The sequence below is a fragment of the Callorhinchus milii genome, unplaced genomic scaffold (genome assembly GCF_018977255.1).
Source record: "Callorhinchus milii isolate IMCB2004 unplaced genomic scaffold, IMCB_Cmil_1.0 Scaffold5, whole genome shotgun sequence".
In the NCBI taxonomy this organism is placed as follows: Eukaryota; Metazoa; Chordata; class Chondrichthyes; order Chimaeriformes; family Callorhinchidae; genus Callorhinchus; species Callorhinchus milii.
Window position 1 is genome coordinate 60035311 of NW_024704746.1, and position 21938 is coordinate 60057248.

Genomic DNA, 21938 nt, shown 5'->3' on the forward strand with positions numbered 1-21938 from the left:
CTGGCCGGTGCCAGTCGAGCAGAGGTGCCATGTAGTGGTTTGGGGAGTGAGGACATCAGAGGTAGGGAGGTGCCAGAGAGTGAAGGGATTTGAACATGAGTGGTGATCACCCTCTCTCTTCTCACCCCCCACCCCAATAAGGATTAATTGAATGAAAAAGCTTATGATCTTCATAATAAGATCCACCTGCAATTTGTTTTAAAAAAATCATTGGAAACCAATAAAATTGATAAGGTTTTTCTCTGAAACCAAATATGAATGTAAAAAAAAATGGGAGAAAAAAAATAGCCCATCAAACATACTTCACCAACCTGCTTTGACCACGCCTTCGGCCACCCTCCTATCCCTACATTCCCTGCCTTCCACCCCCCACATCAATCCTGACCCCCAGCTCAGGTCCAAATCCCTGACTGTCCAGCACTTTGGGACATCCTCCCAAAGGTGCCATACAAAGTATTTTTGTTTATTATATTGTACTCATCTTACAGATAATGTACAACTGCAGGAAGATTATGTATTCCCTCAATCAAGTGAGATTCCAGAATATTTATTCATTCCCACAACACCGCTATGCAGCTCTGGCTGAATAACACATTGAAGAAGAATTAAATATTCATCCAGGTTCTGACCAAGTCTGCTTTCCTGCATCATCAAAATCTCACCCACCTCCACTTTCACCAATGAGTGTTAGGTGGAAAACATTGCTGAATTGCTAAATGGTTACAAATGAAACCATTTGGGAAAAGGGGTAGAAAATGGCCTTTCCTAAATTTCTCTGATCTGAGATTTCATCGACTGGACACCAGACAAGGTTTGATAATATTAGGTGCAGCTACAAAGAGTTGAAGGTAAATAATTTTAAAATAATCTTTGCTTTCAGCACCTTGCATGTTATGAAGCTATCTCAAAGTGCTTCACAGGGTATACTCTAAAGCGTAGTGACTGAATATTTTGTAGGAGAACATGCCAATCAATTTGTGCGCATGAATGTCCCACAAACAGACGTGGAGTGAGTGACCATTTTTTTGGCGGTGAGCGGGGTTGTTGACCAGGACACTAAGGGAAACTCGCTTCTCTTTTCCTAGAGTATCATGGGATCACCAGCATCCATCCGACAGGCAGACAGGGCTTCAGCTTGTATCATACGAAGGACGGGTTGCTTTTTCATCTGTGACCAGCAGTTCTGATCACCTTACTTGCGTGTGTAGCTGTAAACGTGTTGTGTTATGTTAGTAGTGTCCCGGCATAAAAGTACCTCAACAACAGCAGTTGAGAAATAATCCATTTGGACCTTGGATCCTGGTGAGCCTTGTGCATGGTTTAAGTAAATTCTTGTACTGTGCAGTCATGAGATGGATGATTACATGAGCTAGCTATTCTCTTGATGATTTTTATTGCTTTACCAGCATCATCTGTTATCTTTGACATGGGTGATCAGGTCAGCGACAGCTCCACTGAGAGTTTTATTATTGCTGAGAACATACCAGTCACAGTAATGCACGTGCAAGTAATATTCAAGGCATTATTCCCAAACTCAGCACATTAACGTCCCTTCGAATCCACCCTGACTTTAAACAGGACATAAATATGGACTGTTGCCAATCTGAAGGGCTCAACAGATGTCTTCTCTCGTGTAATAGAGTGGGAAGTGCTGGTGAGACCTCAGCCCTCTCTTGAGTAATAGGTCACATATGGACAGTATTAATCCCAAAGAGAGCGAGTGCAAGACGCATCCTTCACACTGAGGCTATCTCTTGCTTTGGGACTAATCTGTTTGGTGTCTGATATAATAATAATAATAATAATAATAATAATAATCCTTGCTTTTGATACAGTGCCTTATCATGTCATTGAAATATCTCAAAGTGCTTCACACGATATACTGAAAAGTGAATTGGCTGTTTACTTTGTCGGGGAAACGCGGCAATTATAATTGAATATAATATAATTGAAGCAGTGCCAAGTTAGAGTGGAAGTAAGAATGTACATTTGAATTACAGTAGTAAACTCCTGATAACTCGATCCTGGCTTAACTTGTCACTACCACTTAAGTGATCGTACTGTCAATGTCGATCGCATGTCCCGATCGCATTTATTTATGTATTTAGACAAATGCCATGGGTAACTCATCACTGAACCCTTTTCCCATGGAGTGACAAGTTATCAGGTGTTCACTTTATGTATCATAATCCAGTGTGTCGAAGGAATGTTTGTGTAAATTCAGTAGGTGGACGACAAAGATGCAATAGAAATTTACATTTAGATCGCGCCTTTCACATCGAGAGGACATCCCAAAACACTTAGCATTACTGGCCGGGCACCAGAGCTAGGGGTGGTAACCAAGCAGGGTGGGGAAGGCAAGAGATGACCAAAGGGGCAGGTAAGGAGGTAAGTCTTGAGATGACCCTTGAACAGGATGTGGTCGCGAGCGAGTCGGAGGGACTCTGGGAGTTCCAAAGACTGGGGGCAGAAAGCCTCAAATTATTACAATTGCGATGGTGGTGGAGAATTGACTGGTTACATACAGACAAGTAAACACGTGGCTGAAATCCCACCTCTGCGCAGTATTTGAATCTCAATGCAATGTTCTTGCCTCCTGCAGTTCGCCAGGAGGATGGCTCTGTTACTTACATAAGTACAGCTGGAAGATCTCTTCACTCACAGCAGAATTTAAAAAATCCCATTAAGCATTCTGCAGAGGTGCATTGCACCAGTTACAAATGGTCATTTCAAGATTTTAATGACTTGATGGATTACAGAAAGCGAGGAATGCAATTACTTTTGAGGTTATTGCAAATCCTATTCAGATAGAACATTTTTAGACACCAACAAATACTTTTGCAGATTTATATTTCCGTGATTCTTCCCACTATAACTCCCAAACGGAGCCAAAACCCTCGTCATTTGTCACCTCCCGCTTGGATTACTCGAACGAACTCCTCGCCGGTCTCCCCAGCTCCATTATTCAAAAGATCCAGCTCATTCAGAACTCTGCTGCCCGCATACTGACCTGGATCAAACTCCGTCCCCACATCTCACCAGTTCTGGCCCAGGCTCCACTGGCTCCCCATCACTGAACGGATCGACTTCAAGATCCTCACACTCGTGTTCAAATCCCCTCATTCCCTAGACCCTCCCTACCTCTCCGACCTCCTCACTCCCCAATCCACCACACGGCGCCTCCGCTCGACTGGCACTGACCTCCTGCTCGTCCCTCGAACCCCCTGCCCCCACCATTGGAGGTCGTGCTTTCAGCCACTACGCCCCGAAACTCTGGAACATTCTCCCTCAATCTTTCCGGCTTGCCCTCTCTCTCCTCTTTTTCAAGTCTCACCTGAAAGCCTTCCTCTTCGACTATGCTTACAGCCACCGCTTCCTCCACACACCCACCCCAGCTCGGAGTCAGGCTCCGCCACTGTTAAGAGTCTGAGATGCTACCCTGTGTGGAAGGCGCTACATAAGTGCAAGTTATTGTTGTTGTAGGACTGCTGTCAGCTATCAGCTTGGCTCATTTAGTAGCACTTTGGCCGGAGTCTGACCCTGAGCAAGAGGGAGAGGGTACGGGGGAGGTGACCGTAGCAAAATCAAAAAGGAATGTCTTTAGGCCGGATTTGAACAAGGGGAAGGAGTGGGCAAGGTGGAGGGATTGAGGGAGAGAGTTCCAGGGTTTCGGGGCATAGTGGCTGCAGGCACGGTCGTCGATGGTGGAATGGAGAGGACGAGGGACAAATAAAAGGCCGGGGTCAGCCGAGCGGAGGCAGCAGGTGCTGGAGTGGGGAGGGTGTCATCAAATTGGATAGCTAGCGAGGTGTGAGGGCATGAAGGGATTTGAAAACGAGTGATAGGATCTTGAAATGCAAATTATTGTTGTCATTGTTGAATGTCTGGCAGTGAACATTTATTAGAACTTCCTTGGAGAGGTAAGGCACATGTCTTGGGGGATGAGCTGCCTTCCTCTGGCAATGTAATACTGGAATCCAGTCAATACTCCAGACAAAAGGAAATCTCCGTGCATATGTAATACTCTCAGCAGTTCGGTTTAAGCAGCGAGATGGATTTTTGCATGTGTCAGGCACCCACCCAGGTGATCAAAAAACATATTTCCAGAAAAAACACTGATAGAAGTAGACAGTTTTGATTTTATTGTACTCTGTATAACCAAGCACAGATAAAAACAGCACTTTTATTAAACAATGCACATTAGCTTTTGTTTATCCTTGGGTAATTTCAAAACACTCAATTTAGATGAACTACACTAAATAATAATAATAATGATAATAATCCTTGATTTAGTGAATTGCTTTATCCCATCATCAAAACAGCTCAAAGCGTTTCACTGCATTTTGGAGACGAACACGGCAGGGAAACATAACACAAAAATGTCCTACAAACAAAAGTGGTCGATCAATAAGTGTAAATTTTCTTGTAATTTGTGAAAGGGAAAGGTTAACATTTTGGGTGGCGCCCTTCATCAGAACTGCCAGAATTATTAACCTGCCTTTTTATTTTAGATATTGATCACCTTGCAGTGCATTTCCAGTGTATTTTGGTTGAAGATCTTAGCCATGTCCAGTTTTTCTCTTTATCTCTGTCAGTAATGAAATGTTCTACATGGACAAGCAACAATGCCTTGAAGTGCTGGATCCGCCTGAGATATCTAGTAGTTCATGGTCACATTTAGCCTGGATTTTTTTAAAAAAAAAGAAACAACTGTACATTCAGAGGATAGAAACCCACAGTAGAAATTATGTGCTGCACACTGACAGCGAGCGTCATGTAGAAAACATCTGCTTTCTATTTTCACAGTTTTTTTTCTAAAGCACTATAGATTCACAAGAGTCCATGAAAGTTGAATATGTTTGAAGCTCTCCTTGAATAATCCAGCTCGTAGCATATAGAACAATAAACCCTCACTGGTTTCACATTGCTGAAGTTGTTGTTTTGAAAAGATGTTAATTGGTTGGCTTCCAAGCTCATATACCTGTCTGACAGGAGATGGTTGGGAAATGTAAATTGACCTCTGGAGGATTCTCAGTCACTCCAGCAGACTGTTCCTATAAACATCTGCTTGACCTTATTAGTGCACTGAATCATGATTCAGTTATCCTTTGATTCTACACAAAACACAGATGAGTTATTTGCCAGTTTCCTCCAGCCACAGATGCATGAGGGAGAATGTTTTAACAAAGTGAAAGTAACTTAAACGGCATGCATTAACAGATCAACAGGATGTAATTGCTCATCAGAAGTAAAGTCTAATTTCCACCAACGCATTAACACCTGTTAATTGCTGATATTTCTCAAAGTCACAATAGAGGATTAGATGAAGAAGTCACTTCAATCCACTTGATCACATCCTTCCATCTTCCTATCATGGTATTAAGCCTACACGTCTGTCTACAAAACACTCAGTTACTACATTTTATAGTAGATCCTGTGAATCGATTCGAGACAACCTCCAGATGTGAAAGGCAGATATTAAATAAGCCCATAAGAGAACAGAACAAACACCGTTCAAATAAGTACAAGTTGCCAAACATCAGTAATTTTACTGACAATTCAAGAGCAATATTGTTAAATTTATTGCCTGTGCTGTCATTTCAAGTACTCCAAGATATTATTCTATGTGAAGGGTGCTATATAAATGCGAGTTGTTGTTATAATTTTACATCTGGTGGTAATAGTAAAATGACTGAAAGTGAATATCTACCCCTATGTTGTTTCCCTGGTTGAATCTTGGAGCATTACGTAATTGCCTGAAGCTCTAATGTGGAGTGGCATTACCATCGGAGATTGAATCTATAATGCAGACTTTTTCTATAGAGCACTTTTTTCTGCAGTGCTTTGCTGAGTCCACAGAGACTGGTTGCACAATGAACCGTTCATTCCAAAACTGGCTGCAGGTAACACTGCATTGCAGATAGTGAAGCTGTTTAAAGTGAAAGAATCATTGATATTATCTCCATCATGAGTATTATCAATATCAATATTATGAATATACTAGTATAATACCAATCTGAGTTGCAACACTAGTGTTGTTATTGCTTTTGCCTTTTAAATACAATTGTTAGATTTTCCCAAACACGCAAGTCGACCAAGAAACCATTAGTGTATTTTTGGTAGGGCAGCAAACTCTGCAGCTCATGTACTCTCGCGCACCAGACACCGTGACCCCATCACTCCCACCCTCACCCGACTCCACTGGCTCCCCATCCTTCATAGGATCGAATTCAAGATCCTCGTCCTCACTTTCAAGGCCACCCATGGCCTTGCCCCCTCCTACCTCCTGTTCAGCGGGCTCCTGCCTGCTCCATGTCTCCCACCTGAGCCGCCCTACCATCCGTGGCTGAACTTCAGCCTCTCTGCCCCCACACTCTAGAACTCCATCCCACGGTCCCTTCGCCTCGCTTCCTCCCTTGCCTCCTTCAAGGCCAGTCTCAAAACCCTCCTCTTCAATCGTGCCTTCTGTCGCCCTCCCACCTCTCTGCCTTCCCTCACCCCTACCCACCCCTCACCCATGCTCAGGTCCTGACCCCTGACTGTCCAGCACTTTGGGATGTCCTCCCGACATGAAAGGCGCTCTATAAATGTAATTTTGTTGTTGTTTTATACAATTGTCAGTGTATTCACAAACAGGTAAAACCTATATTTTTAGAAATAAATATCACCTTGTGACCATGGACCCAACATTTTCACTCATTATCAGCCAAAAATTTTACATTTTGCTCTTCTGAATTATAACTTATTCGCACTTCTCTTAGCTCTCACAAACCTGTAACCAATTCAGCTTTGGAGAAAATGTCTAAACATAAAAATAATAATAATTCTTGCTTTTGATATGGCCCCTTTCAGGTCAGGAGGATGTCTCAAAGTATTTCACAGGATTTCCTGTGTATTTTGTAGGCAAACATAGCAGCAAATCTGTAATATCCCACAAGCAGCCATAAAGCGAACAGTCAATTTTATCTGAAGGATTGTTGGCCATGACAATGGGAGAAACTCCCTTCTCTTTTCGAGTTTTGCCATGGGATCTTTAACGTACACCTGAAGAGACAGGCAAGTCCTCAATTTAACGGCTCATCTGAAGGATGGCACCTCCGACATTGCAGAACTCCCCTCACCAGTGATTGGAGTGTTAGCCTGAACTGTTAGTTCAAAGTCCTGATGTAAAGCTTGAACCCACAAGTTGCAAGAATACCAATATATAAGAAAGTGTGGAGTAAGTAAAGCATTTTAGATTATTAAGCCTCTTTCTTCCACAGGCCATTAATAGTATATCCTATTCCACCCATTTAGTTTTCCTCAAAGAAAGTTGTGCATAATAAGTTGTGAGGGCCAAAAGCGGGCAAACAAAAACTGTAAAATATTTAAGAATGCCCACCTCTCAATCCTGCTTCCTACCTTTCACTATTATTTCACTATTACTGCAGTTTCCCAGCAACTATTATAATCCGTTGAGTATAATGTCAAATAGAATTGAGACAGGGACCCCAAAACAGTGCTTCAGTTACATCAAAGGCAACAGGAACAAGAGAGGACGGGTTCCGTGTTGTGAAGGCCAATTTTAGGACACGCACCAGAAATATATTATTTTATATGAAGGGTTATCAAAAACATGAATGAGTTGTCCGTGGTCAGGACACTGAGCAACAATTTGAAGGAACTGCCAGAGGTGAGGACACTGAACTAATTTAAGAAATAGCTTGTTGCTGTAATGAAATGGCCAAAAGGCCTTTTCATCCAAACCTCTCCCCTGCAATCGTGTGTCATCAATGTGTTTTTCTTGACATAATTTCTTGAAATGATAGGAAATTGTGCATAAATCATATATTCTCAGCGAGCAATTTTATTTGTTGTCTAGTCACGTGGAACATTATCAATACAGAGATTATTCCAGTGTCAGGGTTGTTGGCATTGATTGCAATATTCATTAAATTCAAACAGTGTTGGGTTAACTCGAGTATTTTGCACCAGAGAGAAGTTGGAATCCTTTCTGAACAGAAGAAAGCATAGGAGTCTTATCTCTTTTTGGCACAGGTCAAGCGGTTTCCCTTTTAATAATTGATGTTTTAATCTAGAAATAGAATCGCTGACGATAATAAAACAAGACAATCCAAGAAAAAAATGTAGAAAAGAAAAAAATATAGAAAAGGATGAAAAAACTGGGTTGCTATGGAACAAGTAAACACACAGATAAATGAGCTGTAAATTTATCAGTAATATATCTATTCAGTTCTATACTCTCGGGAGTTGTGATTGTGCTTAATATTATCTTTCCTTTTTACATAAAACATTGTGTAACCTTGATAAATATTTAACCAGAATAAATTCAAGGTTCTGCTGCTTATTATTTTGCCTGAAGAAAAGTCAAGTAATTGTCTATTTTTATCTGCAAAACATTGCAAATGTATTTGAATTCCATATCATTCACACTGATGGTTTTGGGAGTTACAAAGCACATCCTCCAGGACAGGTCACTTAGTTTAACTCCGAACTTTTTTGGGGAGAGAAGTGGAAATGCACAATGTAGTGTTATGTTCATTGTATTGATAGGTTGAAATGGCACCACAAAACTACACAGCGACAAACCACCACAGCAGATTCCCTGTGTGTAACACATTGAAAAGAACAGCTGCCTCTCTCTCATTGTGCAACAATGATGGCTGTGATGATCGTTTAAGCATGGGGTAGATTTTCACTCATTCTGCCCCACCTCTCAGTTTTCCCCTTGAATGGTGATGATATCTGCAGAGGTGAGGTAGATTATTATTTAGATTTATTCCTATCACAGTAGAAAAAGCCATTCATTCACCTCCCAGTTTGGTTCATTCTCATATCTCGATCAGAAGGTTATGGGGTCAAGCCACATGTTCAAACAAATGTTCGTTGTTCTTTCAGTGTTTGTTAAAGATACAATGACATTCCAGTATCTCGGGCAATGACAATGATTTGGACCTTTATCGTAGCACCAACCATGCGAGTTTGCTTCTGGTTTGTCTTCGAAAAATTTGACCTGTCAATTTTACTTTTTTATACCTGTCACGTGCTTTGCAATAATAATAGTAATAATAATCCTTGTATTTTTTGCTATAAAAATATGAATTATTTCTCTCTCCTACAATGTAGTAAAAGATAGAGATTATGATCGGACTCTGGAACCGCATAGAAGAAAATTCCGAAGAGCTGAAAAACTACTGAAACAGTGGTTTGGAACAAAAACAAATATCTTAGAATTCAATACATCTTTGGTGGAAACTGGAAGGCTAAATATGTTAGTTATATGTATTAATGTGATTACTAAGTGAGTGTGAGTATACCACTGGCCTGTAAAGCAACGTGTTGTTTCAAGCAAGTGCGATATGATTGCGTTTTTTTAAGAATCTAAAGGGACTGGATAATGTAGACCATGATAAGCTGTTTTATCTTGTCCAGAATAATAAGACCAGAGGGCACGGCCTGCGATTGAAGAGGAGGAAATTCAAAACAAATCTGCCGAAACACTGTTTCATTCAGCGAATAGTAAATGTATGGAACAGGCTCCCAAGGGAGATGGTGGGAGCAGAGTGTTGATTCTTTCAAACGCAAATTAGATAGATTTCTTTTAGAAAATAATATCTTGGGATACAGCAGTATATAGTGTGGGACATGATATATACAAGTGACTGCCAGGATGGTGCAAGGCAAACCGGATGGACCTTGGTCTTCTTTCGTCCAGCAATTCTTATGTCTTATGTTCTTTTGGGGGGTCTGTTCTTATGGGAGTTCTGAGGAGAGGTATGTACATTGAACTCGGATGATGCAGAATTGTGAAATAATGTATCTGCAATAATGTAACACACTTTCTATTAACAAAATCCTTTAAAATGTATTGTTTGTTAAATAAAGATTATTTGAGTAGCCGACAGAATGTAGCTTTCAACATCGGGTAATAAAAAGAATCATTATAACACTATTTTATTGCAACATTCAATCTGTCAGAAACATGCAATTAAAATTCTGATAAACATCAATAGAAAATTGCATTTGATTATAATATATATACTTCTTTTGAGATATTATTTTGCTAGCGCGGGCTCAAACTGTTGATCTATTATGGATTGTATAATAATTGAATTTTTTTGTTGCAACATTGTTAGACTGATTTTTATTGTCTCTTTGGTTAATGGTTAGTTCTGTCGCCTATTTTGATACAAAGCAACAAAGCGGAAATGTAAATCCAAAGCTGATTCACCATTGCCAATAGATTCATTAATTGTGGTTTGTGTGTTTCTCTATTTTTAAAAGGAGAAGCAATCTAGTTTAGGGAGATCAAAGGAAGAATGCAAAAATGTGAATGAATTGCACCCACCATTTGATTATAATATTCAGATTACAGCTCATTTTTCTTTTCATTTTCCATGAGGAGAAAATCAGAAATTATACCTATAAAAGGACCCAAAATGATGACTAACAATGGCAAATCAAACAGAGACTTCACTTTTCAGGGATGTTATTTTTCCAACAGAGGAAGAATGTTCCTTGTATCTAGATGTGCAGCTATACATTTCACCAGCTTCCAGCATTTACAAATATAAATTCATGTATTTTCCAAACAACACATTTCTAACATTAATAATATTGAAGCACTGCATTACCTCATCCTCAATAATTAAATATTTTTAATAAACTAAACATGTTAAAGATAATGAGTCATCAGGAATAGCCAATATATATGGCAAACCTATTATTAAATTAAGTCAAAGTGGGAGTGGGTGGCAAAGTGAATTGATAATTATCCTTTCAGTAACAGGGCTTTGAATCCAGCCCACCCTGACGTTGTGACATTTTCTCTCTCCGTTAGCAGTGAAAGTCCTACCTGAAATATCGAGACTAGTTCCCAGTGAGCACAGGCCCATAGCATAGCACGGCTTATGTTCCAGGACAAATCAACACAAATTTGAGCATCTCAATGCAAGGAAAGAAATAGGTGGATGGCGGAGGAAATGTCTTCCAAACCTGTAAGTGTGGTCAAAGAGATGGGATTTTTGGATGGGATTTGAAGGTGGATAGAGAGGCACGGGGCGAGACCTTGTGAGATTTTTGCTCTCAAAGCAAGTCAGGAACCTCGGCGTTTTGTTCGACCCTGAGTTGTCCTTTCTCCCTCACATCCGCACCACAACTGGCACCGCCTTCCATCACCTCCGGAACATCGCCAGACTACGGCACTACCTCACCCCTCACGCTGCTGAAACCCTGGTCCACGCCTTTGTCACCTCAAGGCTGGACTATGGGAACTCTCTCCTCGCCGGCCTTCCCGCCACCTCCCTCCACAAGCTGCAGGTCATTCAGAACTCTGCAGCTCGTGTACTGTCCCGCACCAGGCTTCGGGACCACATCACTCCCACCCTCGCTCGCCTCCACTGGCTCCCCATCCCCCAGAGGATTGATTTCAAGATCCTCATCCTCACCTACAAGGCCATTCACGGCCTTGCTCCCTCCTACCTCTCCGACCTACTATCCCCCTACCTACCTGCCCGTACCCTCCGTTCCTCTGGCTCCGGTCTGCTCCACGTCCCCCGCCCAACCGCCCTACCATCGGTGGTCGGGCCTTCAGCCTCTCAGCCCCGAGGCTCTGGAACTCCATCCCCCAGTGCCTTCGCCGCCTTCTCCCTTTCCTCCTTCAAGGCCGGTCTCAAAACCTTTCTCTTTGACCGAGCCTTCAGCTCCCCTCTCGACTCTCTTCCCCCTCCTCGCTCCCTCCCTTCCCTCCCCTCACCCTGACCATTTCCCCCCTGCTCGGGTCATGACCCAACTGTGCAGCGCCTTGGGACGTCCTCCTGACGTGAAAGGCGCTTTATAAATGGAATCTTGTTGTTGTTGTTGTTGTATACCTAATTCCCCACTATAAACCTTGCATTGGATACAGCGCCTTATTACGTCTTCAGTGAGGAGATCACTTTGTCCCTCTGATCTCCTCACTGTATTTACCCCAGTTCACATTTTGTATTCAACTGTAGATCTGCTCTCAGTATGAGCATTCAGCATTTTACCTCCTCCAAGCTTTCCAATGAAAGGAGATAAGAGAATAAGCCTAGGAGGTGTGGCAAACCCATTACCCATTACTTCAATGATAAAACCCATTAAATATAATGGAACCATAGTTGTAAGCTTAATAGGCCATTTTAACTTGCACTTTAGATAATGTGCAGTCACTGCACTTTTGAGCTGAACCACATGGGCTAAATTTGAGCTTGCAATTTCCCATATTTTGAATTACAATGATTAATTTTCTCAGTGTGCACATCCCACATGCTACATGTTATTGAGGGTGCAAATGTCTTCAAATGTGCGGGAAAATGAGAACTAATGATGAATGACTGTCACATCCTCAGGTTTTCAAAATGAACAATTTTAATGGCTGATTTATTTTCATGATTTGACTAGAACTATTCTTTCTGTTAATTTTTTAAATTATTATTGATCATCGTTGGACGTATGTTAAATCTGGGGAAATTAAACAGTTCTCTACTTTCAGATAAACAGGATTAGCACCAAATGCACCCGGCTCAAATATTACATTCATGTTTAACACTGTCAGGAAACTGTTTGTAACTAGAATATGAAGTGATTTTGACACCATTTATCACTCCGAACGTTATTCTTGTCTTCGGGGTTATTGAGGTGTTAGTGATTGTAGGCTGGGAAAGTCCCGTGAACTTTCATTCACTACAGGAAAATATGGATGAAATGTTAAACCCAGTTCCCATCTGAGGTCAGATGGACTTTAAAGATCCCATAACAAAATTTGAAAAGAGAAGAGAGTTTCACGTGGAGACAGCAATCCTCCAAATAAAATGAGTTATTCATTTCATGGCCGTTTGCAGCACTTTACTGTGTCACATTCGCTTACAAATACACAGTTGTTACACTTCACACAAAAAAAGAAGCTTGCAGAAACATTTTGACATTATCAGTGCCATTTCATATACGAGGAATATTATCTTTATAGAACCGTAGCTTTTACTAGTAACTTTGAGATGTTGCAACTGCATTCCTGAGAGCTGTAAGTTGATTTCTTGATTGGCGGGTAGATAACAAGATCACCAGATTGGTTTGGATAGAGAAGGGCCTTTGGTCCATTTGATCTCATCCTTCCACAATACCCATCCTCCCATCAAGCATCGAGATTAAAAAAAACGAATATAGCTTCCTGATCTCAACCACCTTTACCAATAACCTGTTTGAGTCATTAATTACCTTCTCAGCAAAGGAATATTGCAATCTGTGTGTGTGTGTGTGTTGGGGGGATTGCTAATGCTAAATTTATTAATTAACAACCCCCACTTGGTGTTTCATCTGCAACTTTCAAATCAGGGTTTGACCTTTTTACATCAAGTTTTTAAAATTTTTGATTTTGATCTAAACATCAAACGTTACATTTCTTCTTAGTTTTTGTGGGTTAGTGTTACGATTACAAGTAATAAATGCACATTAATGTTAGAGAAGCTTTATTAACATAACATTAATGTTTTGTTCAACATGAGCTGCAAGTGTACGGAATCGGTCATGTTATAGAGACAGGAGTCTCTGCAGATATATATGTCGCAGTCGAGCGGTTAGAATAATTTGAGTTACTTTACCTTTGCTGCAATATGAGGTAAGAACTTGAAACAACTGCATGTTACGTAGGAGAAGATCACTGCGCAATATTTGATGTGTGACAGTAACTCTGTGAGACATTGCAACAAGAGGGATAAGGGGATATCGGTGATAATTATCACATCAGAGTTTTCTCAACTATTTGTGCAAACCAAGGTGATCACTGAATAAAGAACCAATAATATAATATTGATAATCCTTATATTTGGTATAGTGCCTTTCACATTAAGAGGATGTCCCAATGCACTTCGCAAAATATACTGTAAAGTGCAATGTCTGTATTTTTTCTTCGAGGTGACTATCATCATATCAAAATGATTGATAAGTTTGTGACATTCCAACAGTAAAATCTGGTTACCCAGCATTTTGCTTGCATCTTTTGGGTGAGACATCAAACTGGATTTCAGCAATAATAATCCTTTTATTTGGTATAGAATCTTTTCACATCGTCAAAATGTCTCAAAGTGCTTCACATGATTTACTGTAAAATGTAGTCACTCTGCATTTGTAGGCAAACAATCAGAACCAATATTACATTTTGGGTGAACCAACACTGAGAGGGAGAGATTGCTGTTACCACTACCAACTTTTTAACTCTATAATAATAATAATCCTTGCATTTCACATAATGCATTATCATGTCACTGAAATGTTTCAAACGCTTCACGGGATTTACTGCAAAGTGTAACGACTCTGTATTTGGAGCAGTCAATTTGCACACAATGTACAAACAGCCATGCAGTGATTGATGAGTTTTACTACTGAGGTCATGTCTGCTCTTGTAGGTGAACTTTCAGGATCCTGTAACACTATTTCAAAAGAGAAGGGAGCTTTTCCTGGTGTCCTGGCCAACAACAATTTCGATTAAGTCATCATTAATAATAATAATAAAAATCCTTGCATTTGATATAGTGCCTTATCATAAGAACATAACATAAGAACATAAGAAATGCTAGACGAAAAAATACCAAGGTCCATCGAGTTCGCCTTCCACCTTTCTGGTGGTCACATGCACATATGTCCCAAACTACCTGTGTACTATATCCCATAATCTTATTTCCTAAAAGTTAACTATCTAATCTGTGCTTGAAAGAATCGACACTTCCTGCTTCAACCGTCTCCCCAGGGAACCTGTTCCACAGGTTCACTATTCGCTCACTGAAATAGCGTTTATGTAGATTTGTTCTGAATTTACCCCCTTTCAATCACAGGCCGTGTCCTCTGGATTTACTATTCTGGACAAGTTGAATCAGCCTGTCATGATCTATGTTGTCTTGCCCCTTTAGAATCTTAAAGACAGCAATCATTTCGTCTCTCAATCTTCTCTTTTCCAGCGTGAACATGCCCATCTACTTCACATCTTCGAGACGTCTCAAAGCGCTTCACAGAATATATTGTAAAGTGAATTGACTTTTTGTGGGCGAAACGCAGCAGTCGATTACGTACGGCAGTGTCCCACCAACAGTTGTGGATTGAGTGACCAATTTTTTTTAAGGAATTATTCCCCCTGGAAAAATGATCCGCCAATCGACTAACAACCGGGTTCCTACTTACTGATGGGTAAACAGGCGTGTGGAGTAAGGAAACTTGCTCAACGTTTCACCCTGCTGGGAATCAAACCCAGGTCTCTTGCTTGTGAGGCGAGTCCTCTAACCACAGGACTCCACCTCATGGCTGTTTGTGAAATCGTGTTGACATAAGTGGATGCCGTGTTTGCCTACAAAAACTGTCACTAGACTTGACAGCAATAAATTATGAACTAATTTGAGACATTCTGATGTAATAAAAATACAAGTTGTTTTTCTTCCTTTATTTAGTTTGAGGAGGACCTGGCCGCTGAGGTTTAGCACCTTAGGTATATCATCTGATCACAAAAGCCTCAGAAGAAGACCCTTCTGCCTAGTTGATCTCATCCTTCCTGAATACCAATTCCACTATCTTTCTATTACAGCTTCAAACTCTTTATTAAAGGTTCAGTGTCCAGATTTCCTTCCATGTAAAGAAATAATTCACAACATTAATCCTAAAATTAATTGTTTTTAATAAAATTATAACAGTAATAACATGTACTAATAAAATTAATCCAAAAATAAATGAATAAATAAATCTAATTTTAAATGCCATTCTTTGCCATTATTTTGAGAGTGTTAATGTATTTGTTGCAATTCTATAAGGTTCATACATCAGTTTGCCAGAGGGCAGCTTTAGGTAATCTGTGAATTTTATAAATTGCAATTTTGTGAAACATGCAAACAATACGGTACTTGTAATAATCCTTGCATTTGATAGAGTGCCTTATCACATTGTTGAGACATCTCAAAGCACTTCACAGAATACACTGCAGAGTGAATTGTCTGTAGATTTTGTGGGCGTATACATGTATACATTTTCTAATTTCCCTTTTGCTCCTATTTCAATAGTTGTACAAAGTAACGAATCAGCTTTGTCAAATGCGTTAAAATGCTGATTCGTGTCTATAAATGCTTGGAGATAAGACAGCAAGCAGATAGAGAGAATTATGGTATCAGTGTTTATGAAGCACGGAATTCGTCCAGTGGGATTGTCTCTCAGGAGGTTCACTGATAGAATAGCTAAACCATCTTATTTATAACATTTTAATCTTGATTTCTACTTTGAAATTGTATGTGCTGCAGGGAACGTATTGGAAGGGCATCCAAAGGGATGAAATAATGAAGAACGTACAGAAATAAACCATTATAAGAGGAATTCACCGTGACTTTATCCACCACACCCACAAGGTTATTTCACATTCTAACACCTTTCTCAGTAAAAACAAATCATAGAATCAAGTTGTTGCTGTTGTAACAAACTTCCAGTGCACCCTTTCTATGGCTTTGATTTTCTTCCTATAATGGAGTGACCAAAACTGGAGAGAATACTCTAAATGAGGTTTATACAGCTTAAGCTTCACCCGTTTGGTTTGATATTCCACGGTTCTATTTATAAAGCTATCGATCCCATTAGCTTTAAAGGAGGGAGATAATGCACTATGTATTTATCAGCATCTTGAGGAAATAATAGATACTGTGCACAAAGGTAACTCAATGGACATTATATATTTAGACTTTAGCAAACAATGCCAGGTAGGAGGTTGTCCACAAGTTTGAAAGGCATGAAATGGGGGGAACTTCTGAAATGGTATGGAAATTTGGCTACATCACATAAAAATAGCCATATATGGAGCTCTCCTGAAGTCCTGGCCAATATTCCTTCCTCATCAAAGTTCACCAAAAATAATAATAATTTGGTCATTCGTCTTGTTTCAATCTGTGAAATATAGTGAGTGTATATTATCAACTGTATGTGCCTACATGGCAGTCATTACACTTCAAAATAATTCATTGCGTTTGAAGCACTTTGAAATGTTTTCATAAAATAATAACAATCCTTACATTGGACACGTAGTTGAAACATCTAAAAGTGCTTCGCATACTGTAAAGTATAATGACTGTCTATTTATAGGCAAATGCAGCTGCCAATTTGCACACAAGCAACCATTAAGTGAATAACCATTTTCTTTAAACTGGGGATTTTTGGTCCAGACACCCAGAGAAATGCCGTTCTCTTTTTGAATCATGTCACAGGATCTCTAACATCCACATGATCAGGCAGACAGGGCATCAGTTTAACGTCCCATCCGGAGGACGGCACCTCCAACAATGCAGGACTCCCCCAGCACTTCACTGGAGTGCGAGCCTAAGGAGCAATATCAAGTGCAGTTAGTACTTATTTATTAAACGGCATTTCACCACCAAAAAAGTAGCCACGTATTTGGTAAACATTTTTTTATAATTGCTGCAGCATCTGAGAGGTGTTGTGCCTTTAAAAAACATCAGTTGACATCACTATTGTAAAGGTGTGATCCATCGCTACAAAGAACATTTTTTTGGGCCTGAAACAGCAATTTTTTTCAGCAAAGCAAAGCAAATCAGTTTGCCCGTGCAACAGTAAAAAATAATAACAATAATAATCCTTGCATTTGATATAGCACTTTTCACATCGGGAGGACGACCCAAAGCGCTTCACAGAACACACTGTAAAGTGAATTGACTGTATATTTGTGGGCGAACGCGGCAGCCAATTGCGCACAGCAATGTCCCACAAACAGTTGTAGATTGAAAATGACCAATTTATTATTGTTTTTGGTTTTGAAGGGATTATTATTAGGCTCTGTGTGGAGTAAGGAAACTTGCCCAAGGTTTCGCCCTCTGCCTGGAATTGAACTCAGGTCTCTCGCTTGCAAAGCGAGTGCTCTGACCACTGAGCTACAGGACTCCACAAAGTTCTCAATAAGCAATAATCGCGCCTCGGTTAGACCTCATCGGCTACGATACTGCCACTGGGCAAAGCGTTATCATGTCATTGAGACGTCTCAAAAAGCTTCACGGAATATATCGTAGAGTGAATTGATTCTGAGATCGTGCGGGCGAAACGTACGGTTACGACTGTTTGTGGGACATTGCTGTGCGCAATTGGCTGCCGCGTTCGCCCACAAATATGCACTCAATTCACTTTACAGTGTGTTCTGTGAAGCGCTTTGGGACGTCCTCCCGACGTGAAAAGCGCTATATCGAATGCAAGGATTATTATTATTATTATTATTTGCACGCATACACATGTTGTAATGCCAGCCAATGAAATGATAAGTCAGTTAATCATGTCTCTTCCTGTATACCAACCTGTTGCATTTCAGGTGTCAGGTGAGCTCAATAATTCTTAGACAGGATATTAAAAAAAACTTGTGACAGATAGGTACACTGTGTGGAGGGGGAGGGGGAGGGGGGGAATTCTCTCACAAGCCCAGGACATGTTTTAAAAAAAGACACAAAGCGATTTGCTCTGGGTTAGAGAAAGAAAGAAAAAAAAACAGTTGTTGGGTTACAGTCAGGGTGTGTGGAGAGTGAGGGAGACTGTGGGGAGGATTAGCTTACATACATGTAAGGTTATCTTACAAAGCCTGAGCAAATGTTTTAAACCATTTGCTCTGGGTTAGAGAGAGAGAGAGAGAGAGAGAGACAGACACAGAGAGAGAGAGAAAAAAAATTAGCATGGTTTGGGTGTACAGTCAGGGGTGTGGAGTGAGGATGCTGGGGATGGTGATGCTGATGTTGGGCTGATGTGCTCTGTGTTTGCTGTCTGATCAGCTGTGACATGGCACAGTCTCTGCAGATGTGCACGTGTTTTCCTCCCTCTCCTCTCTCTGTGTGAATGGACAGTGGCTCCTTCCTGCTGAGCTGGTGCTATGTTGGTGCTGAACACCATTTCCTCTGTGTTGGGGTTGCTTTTTTTCTGCTGGATTCTCCTCTCCTCCTCCTCCTCCTCCTCCTCCTCCTCCTCCTCCTCCTCTTGCTACCCCTGCCCCTGTGCCCCTGCCCCTGTGCCCCTGTGCCCCTGTGCCTCTGTGCCCCTGTGCCCCTGTGCCTCTGCCCCTGTGCCTCTGCCCCTGTGCCCCTGTGCCCCTGCCCCTCTGCCCCTGCCCCTCTGCCCCTGCCCCTCTGCCCCTGCCCCTCTGCCCCTGCCCCTGTGCCCCTGCCCCTGTGCCCCTGCCCCTGTGCCCCTGACCCTCTGCCCCTGTGCCCCTGCCCCTGTGCCCCTGCCCCTGTGCCCCTGTGCCCCTGACCCTCTGCCCCTGTGCCCCTGCCCCTGTGCCCCTGCCCCTGTGCCCCTGCCCCTGTGCCCCTGTGCCCTGACCCTCTGCCCCTGTGCCCCTGCCCCTGTGCCCCTGCCCCTGTGCCCCTGCCCCTGCCCCTCTGCCCCTGTGCCCCTGCCCCTGTGCCCCTGCCCCTGCCCCTCTGCCCCTGTGCCCCTGCCCCTGTGCCCCTGTGCCCCTGCCCCTGTGCCCCTGTGCCCCTGCCCCTCTGCCCCTGTGCCCCTGCCCCTGTGCCCCTGTGCCCCTGCCCCTGTGCCCCTGTGCCTCTGCCCCTGTGCCTCTGCCTCTGCCAACCTCAGCTCCATCTCTGCAGAGATTCACCCCCTGAATCCTAATCGACTTGTTGGAAAGTTGTCATCTGCAGAGACAAACCAGGGCGATTGCAAGAAAGAGGTTTCTAAATATATATATATATATGTATATACAATATATATATATACCGTAATACTGTACCTGTCTTCTCGGGCGATGGTAAACTCCAAAGGCTTATCTTTCTCATTGTGACATCGACACGAACGCCGGGAATTAACCCACTTACTGGGATGTCACCTCTGAAGATTTGCAGCATCTGATCTGAACATATTTCGCCTTAAAACAGACTGAGTAAGCGAACAGCTGCTTACATTCAGGGGGGGGGGGCAGTGGGGGGGGGGGGGGGCAGTGGGGGGGAGGGGGTGCAGTGGGGGGGGGCAGTGGGGGGGAGGGGGTGCAGTGGGGGGAGGGGTGCAGTGGGGGGAGGGGGGCAGTGGGGGGAGGGGGCAGTGGGGGGGGGGCAGTGGGGGGGGCAGTGGGGGGGGGCAGTGGGGGGGGGGCAGTGGGGGGGAGGGGGGGCAGTGGGCGGGGGGGGCAGTGGGCGGGAGGGGGTCAGTGGGGAGGGGGGCAGTGGGGGGGGGGGGGCAGTGGGGGGGAGGGGTGCAGTGGGGGGGAGGGGGTGCAGTGGGGGGGAGGGGGTGCAGTGGGGGGAGGGGGTCAGTGGGGGGAGGGGGTGCAGTGGGGGGAGGGGGTCAGTGGGGGGGAGGGGGTGCATTGGGGGGAGAGGGTGTCAGTGGGGGGGGAGGCAGTGGGGGGGAGGGGAGGTCGGTGGGGGGAGGGGGGGGGGTCGGTGTTGCATTTTTAAACTTGAAATGTATGTATGTATGACACGTAACATCCTTTCATTCTTTGTAGAGGGTGTGGGTGAGTGTGTGTGTGGGGGGGGAGTGTGTGTGTGTGGGGGGGGAGTGTGTGTGTGTGGGGGGGGAGTGTGTGTGGGGGGGGGAGTGTGTGGGGTGTGTGTGTGTGGGGGGGAGTGTGTGTGTGTGTGTGTGGGGGAGTGTGTGTGTGTGGGGGGGGGAGTGTGTGTGTGTGGGGGGGAGTGTGTGTGTGTGGGGGGGGAGTGTGTGTGTGTGTGTGGGGAGTGTGTGTGTGCGGGGGGGGGGAGTGTGTGTGTGGGGGGAGTGTGTGTGTGGGGGGGGGGGAGTGTGTGTGTGGGGGAGTGTGTGTGTGGGGGGGGGAGTGTGTGTGTGGGGAGTGTGTGTGTGGGGGGAGTGTGTGTGTGGGGGGGGAGTGTGTGTGTGGGGGGGGGAGTGTGTGTGGGGGGGGGGAGTGTGTGTGTGGGGGGGGGGAGTGTGTGTGTGGGGGGGGAGTGTGTGTGTGTGGGGGGGGGGAGTGTGTGTGTGGGGGGGGGGAGTGTGTGTGTGGGGGAGTGTGTGTGTGGGGGGGGGGAGTGTGTGTGTGGGGGGGGGGGAGTGGTGTGTGTGGGGGAGTGTGTGTGTGGGGGGGGGGAGTGTGTGTGTGGGGGGGGGGAGTGTGTGTGTGTGGGGGGGAGTGTGTGTGTGTGGGGGGGAGTGTGTGGGTGTGTGTGTGTGTGGGGGGGGGGAGTGTGTGTGTGTGGGGGGGGAGTGTGTGTGTGTGTGGGGGGGAGTGTGTGGGTGTGTGTGTGTGTGGGGGGGGGAGTGTGTGTGTGTGGGGGGGAGTGTGTGTGTGTGGGGGGCAGTGTGTCGGTGTGTGTGTGTGTGGGGGGAGTGTGTGTGTGGGGGGGGGGAGTGTGTGTGTGTGTGGGGGGGGAGTGTGTGTGTGTGGGGGGGGAGTGTGTGTGTGTGGGGGGGAGTGTGTGCGGTGTGTGTGTGTGTGGGGGGAGTGTGTGTGTGGGGGGGGGAGTGTGTGTGGGGGGGGGAGTGTGTGTGTGTGGGGGGGGGTGTGGGTGGGGGGGGAGTGTGTGGGGTGTGTGTGTGTGTGGGAGGGGAGTGTGTGTGTGGGGGGGGGAGTGTGTGTGTGTGGGGGGGGGAGTGTGTGTGGGGGGGGGAGTGTGTGTGTGTGTGGGGGGGTGTGGGTGGGGGGGTGAGTGTGTGTGTGGGGGGGGGGTGTGGGTTGGGGGGGGGGTGAGTGTGTATGTGTGGGGGAGTGTGTATGTGGGGGGGAGTGTGTGGGGTGTGTGTGTGTGGGGGGGGGAGTGTGTGTGTGGGGGGGGTGTGTGTGTGGGGGGAGTGTGTGTGGGGAGTGTGTGTGTGTGTGTGGGGGGAGTGTGTGTGGGGGGTGAGTGTGTGTGTGGGGGGGTGGAGGTGTGTGTGGGGGGGTGAGTGTGTGTGGGGGGGTGAGTGTGTGTGTGGGGGGGTGAGTGTGTGTGGGGGGGTGAGTGTGTGTGGGGAGG

At 44.2% G+C, this 21938-nt stretch overlaps 1 protein-coding gene and 1 non-coding gene across 2 annotated transcripts in view; both read right to left on the reverse strand.

The window, feature by feature from the left end:
* Positions 1 to 19614, reverse strand: part of chtopa (chromatin target of PRMT1a) — a 33765-nt gene extending 14151 nt beyond the window's left edge. Inside the window, exon 1 of the mRNA XM_042335452.1 lies at positions 19222 to 19614. Coding sequence (XP_042191386.1) covers positions 19222 to 19614 — 393 coding nt within the window. The remainder of the gene's footprint in view (positions 1 to 19221) is intronic.
* LOC121849258 lies at positions 17856 to 18010 on the reverse strand. Its single transcript, XR_006085196.1, has one exon. It is a non-coding gene; the product is annotated as a U4 spliceosomal RNA (small nuclear RNA).
* Positions 19615 to 21938: the final 2324 nt, after the last annotated feature.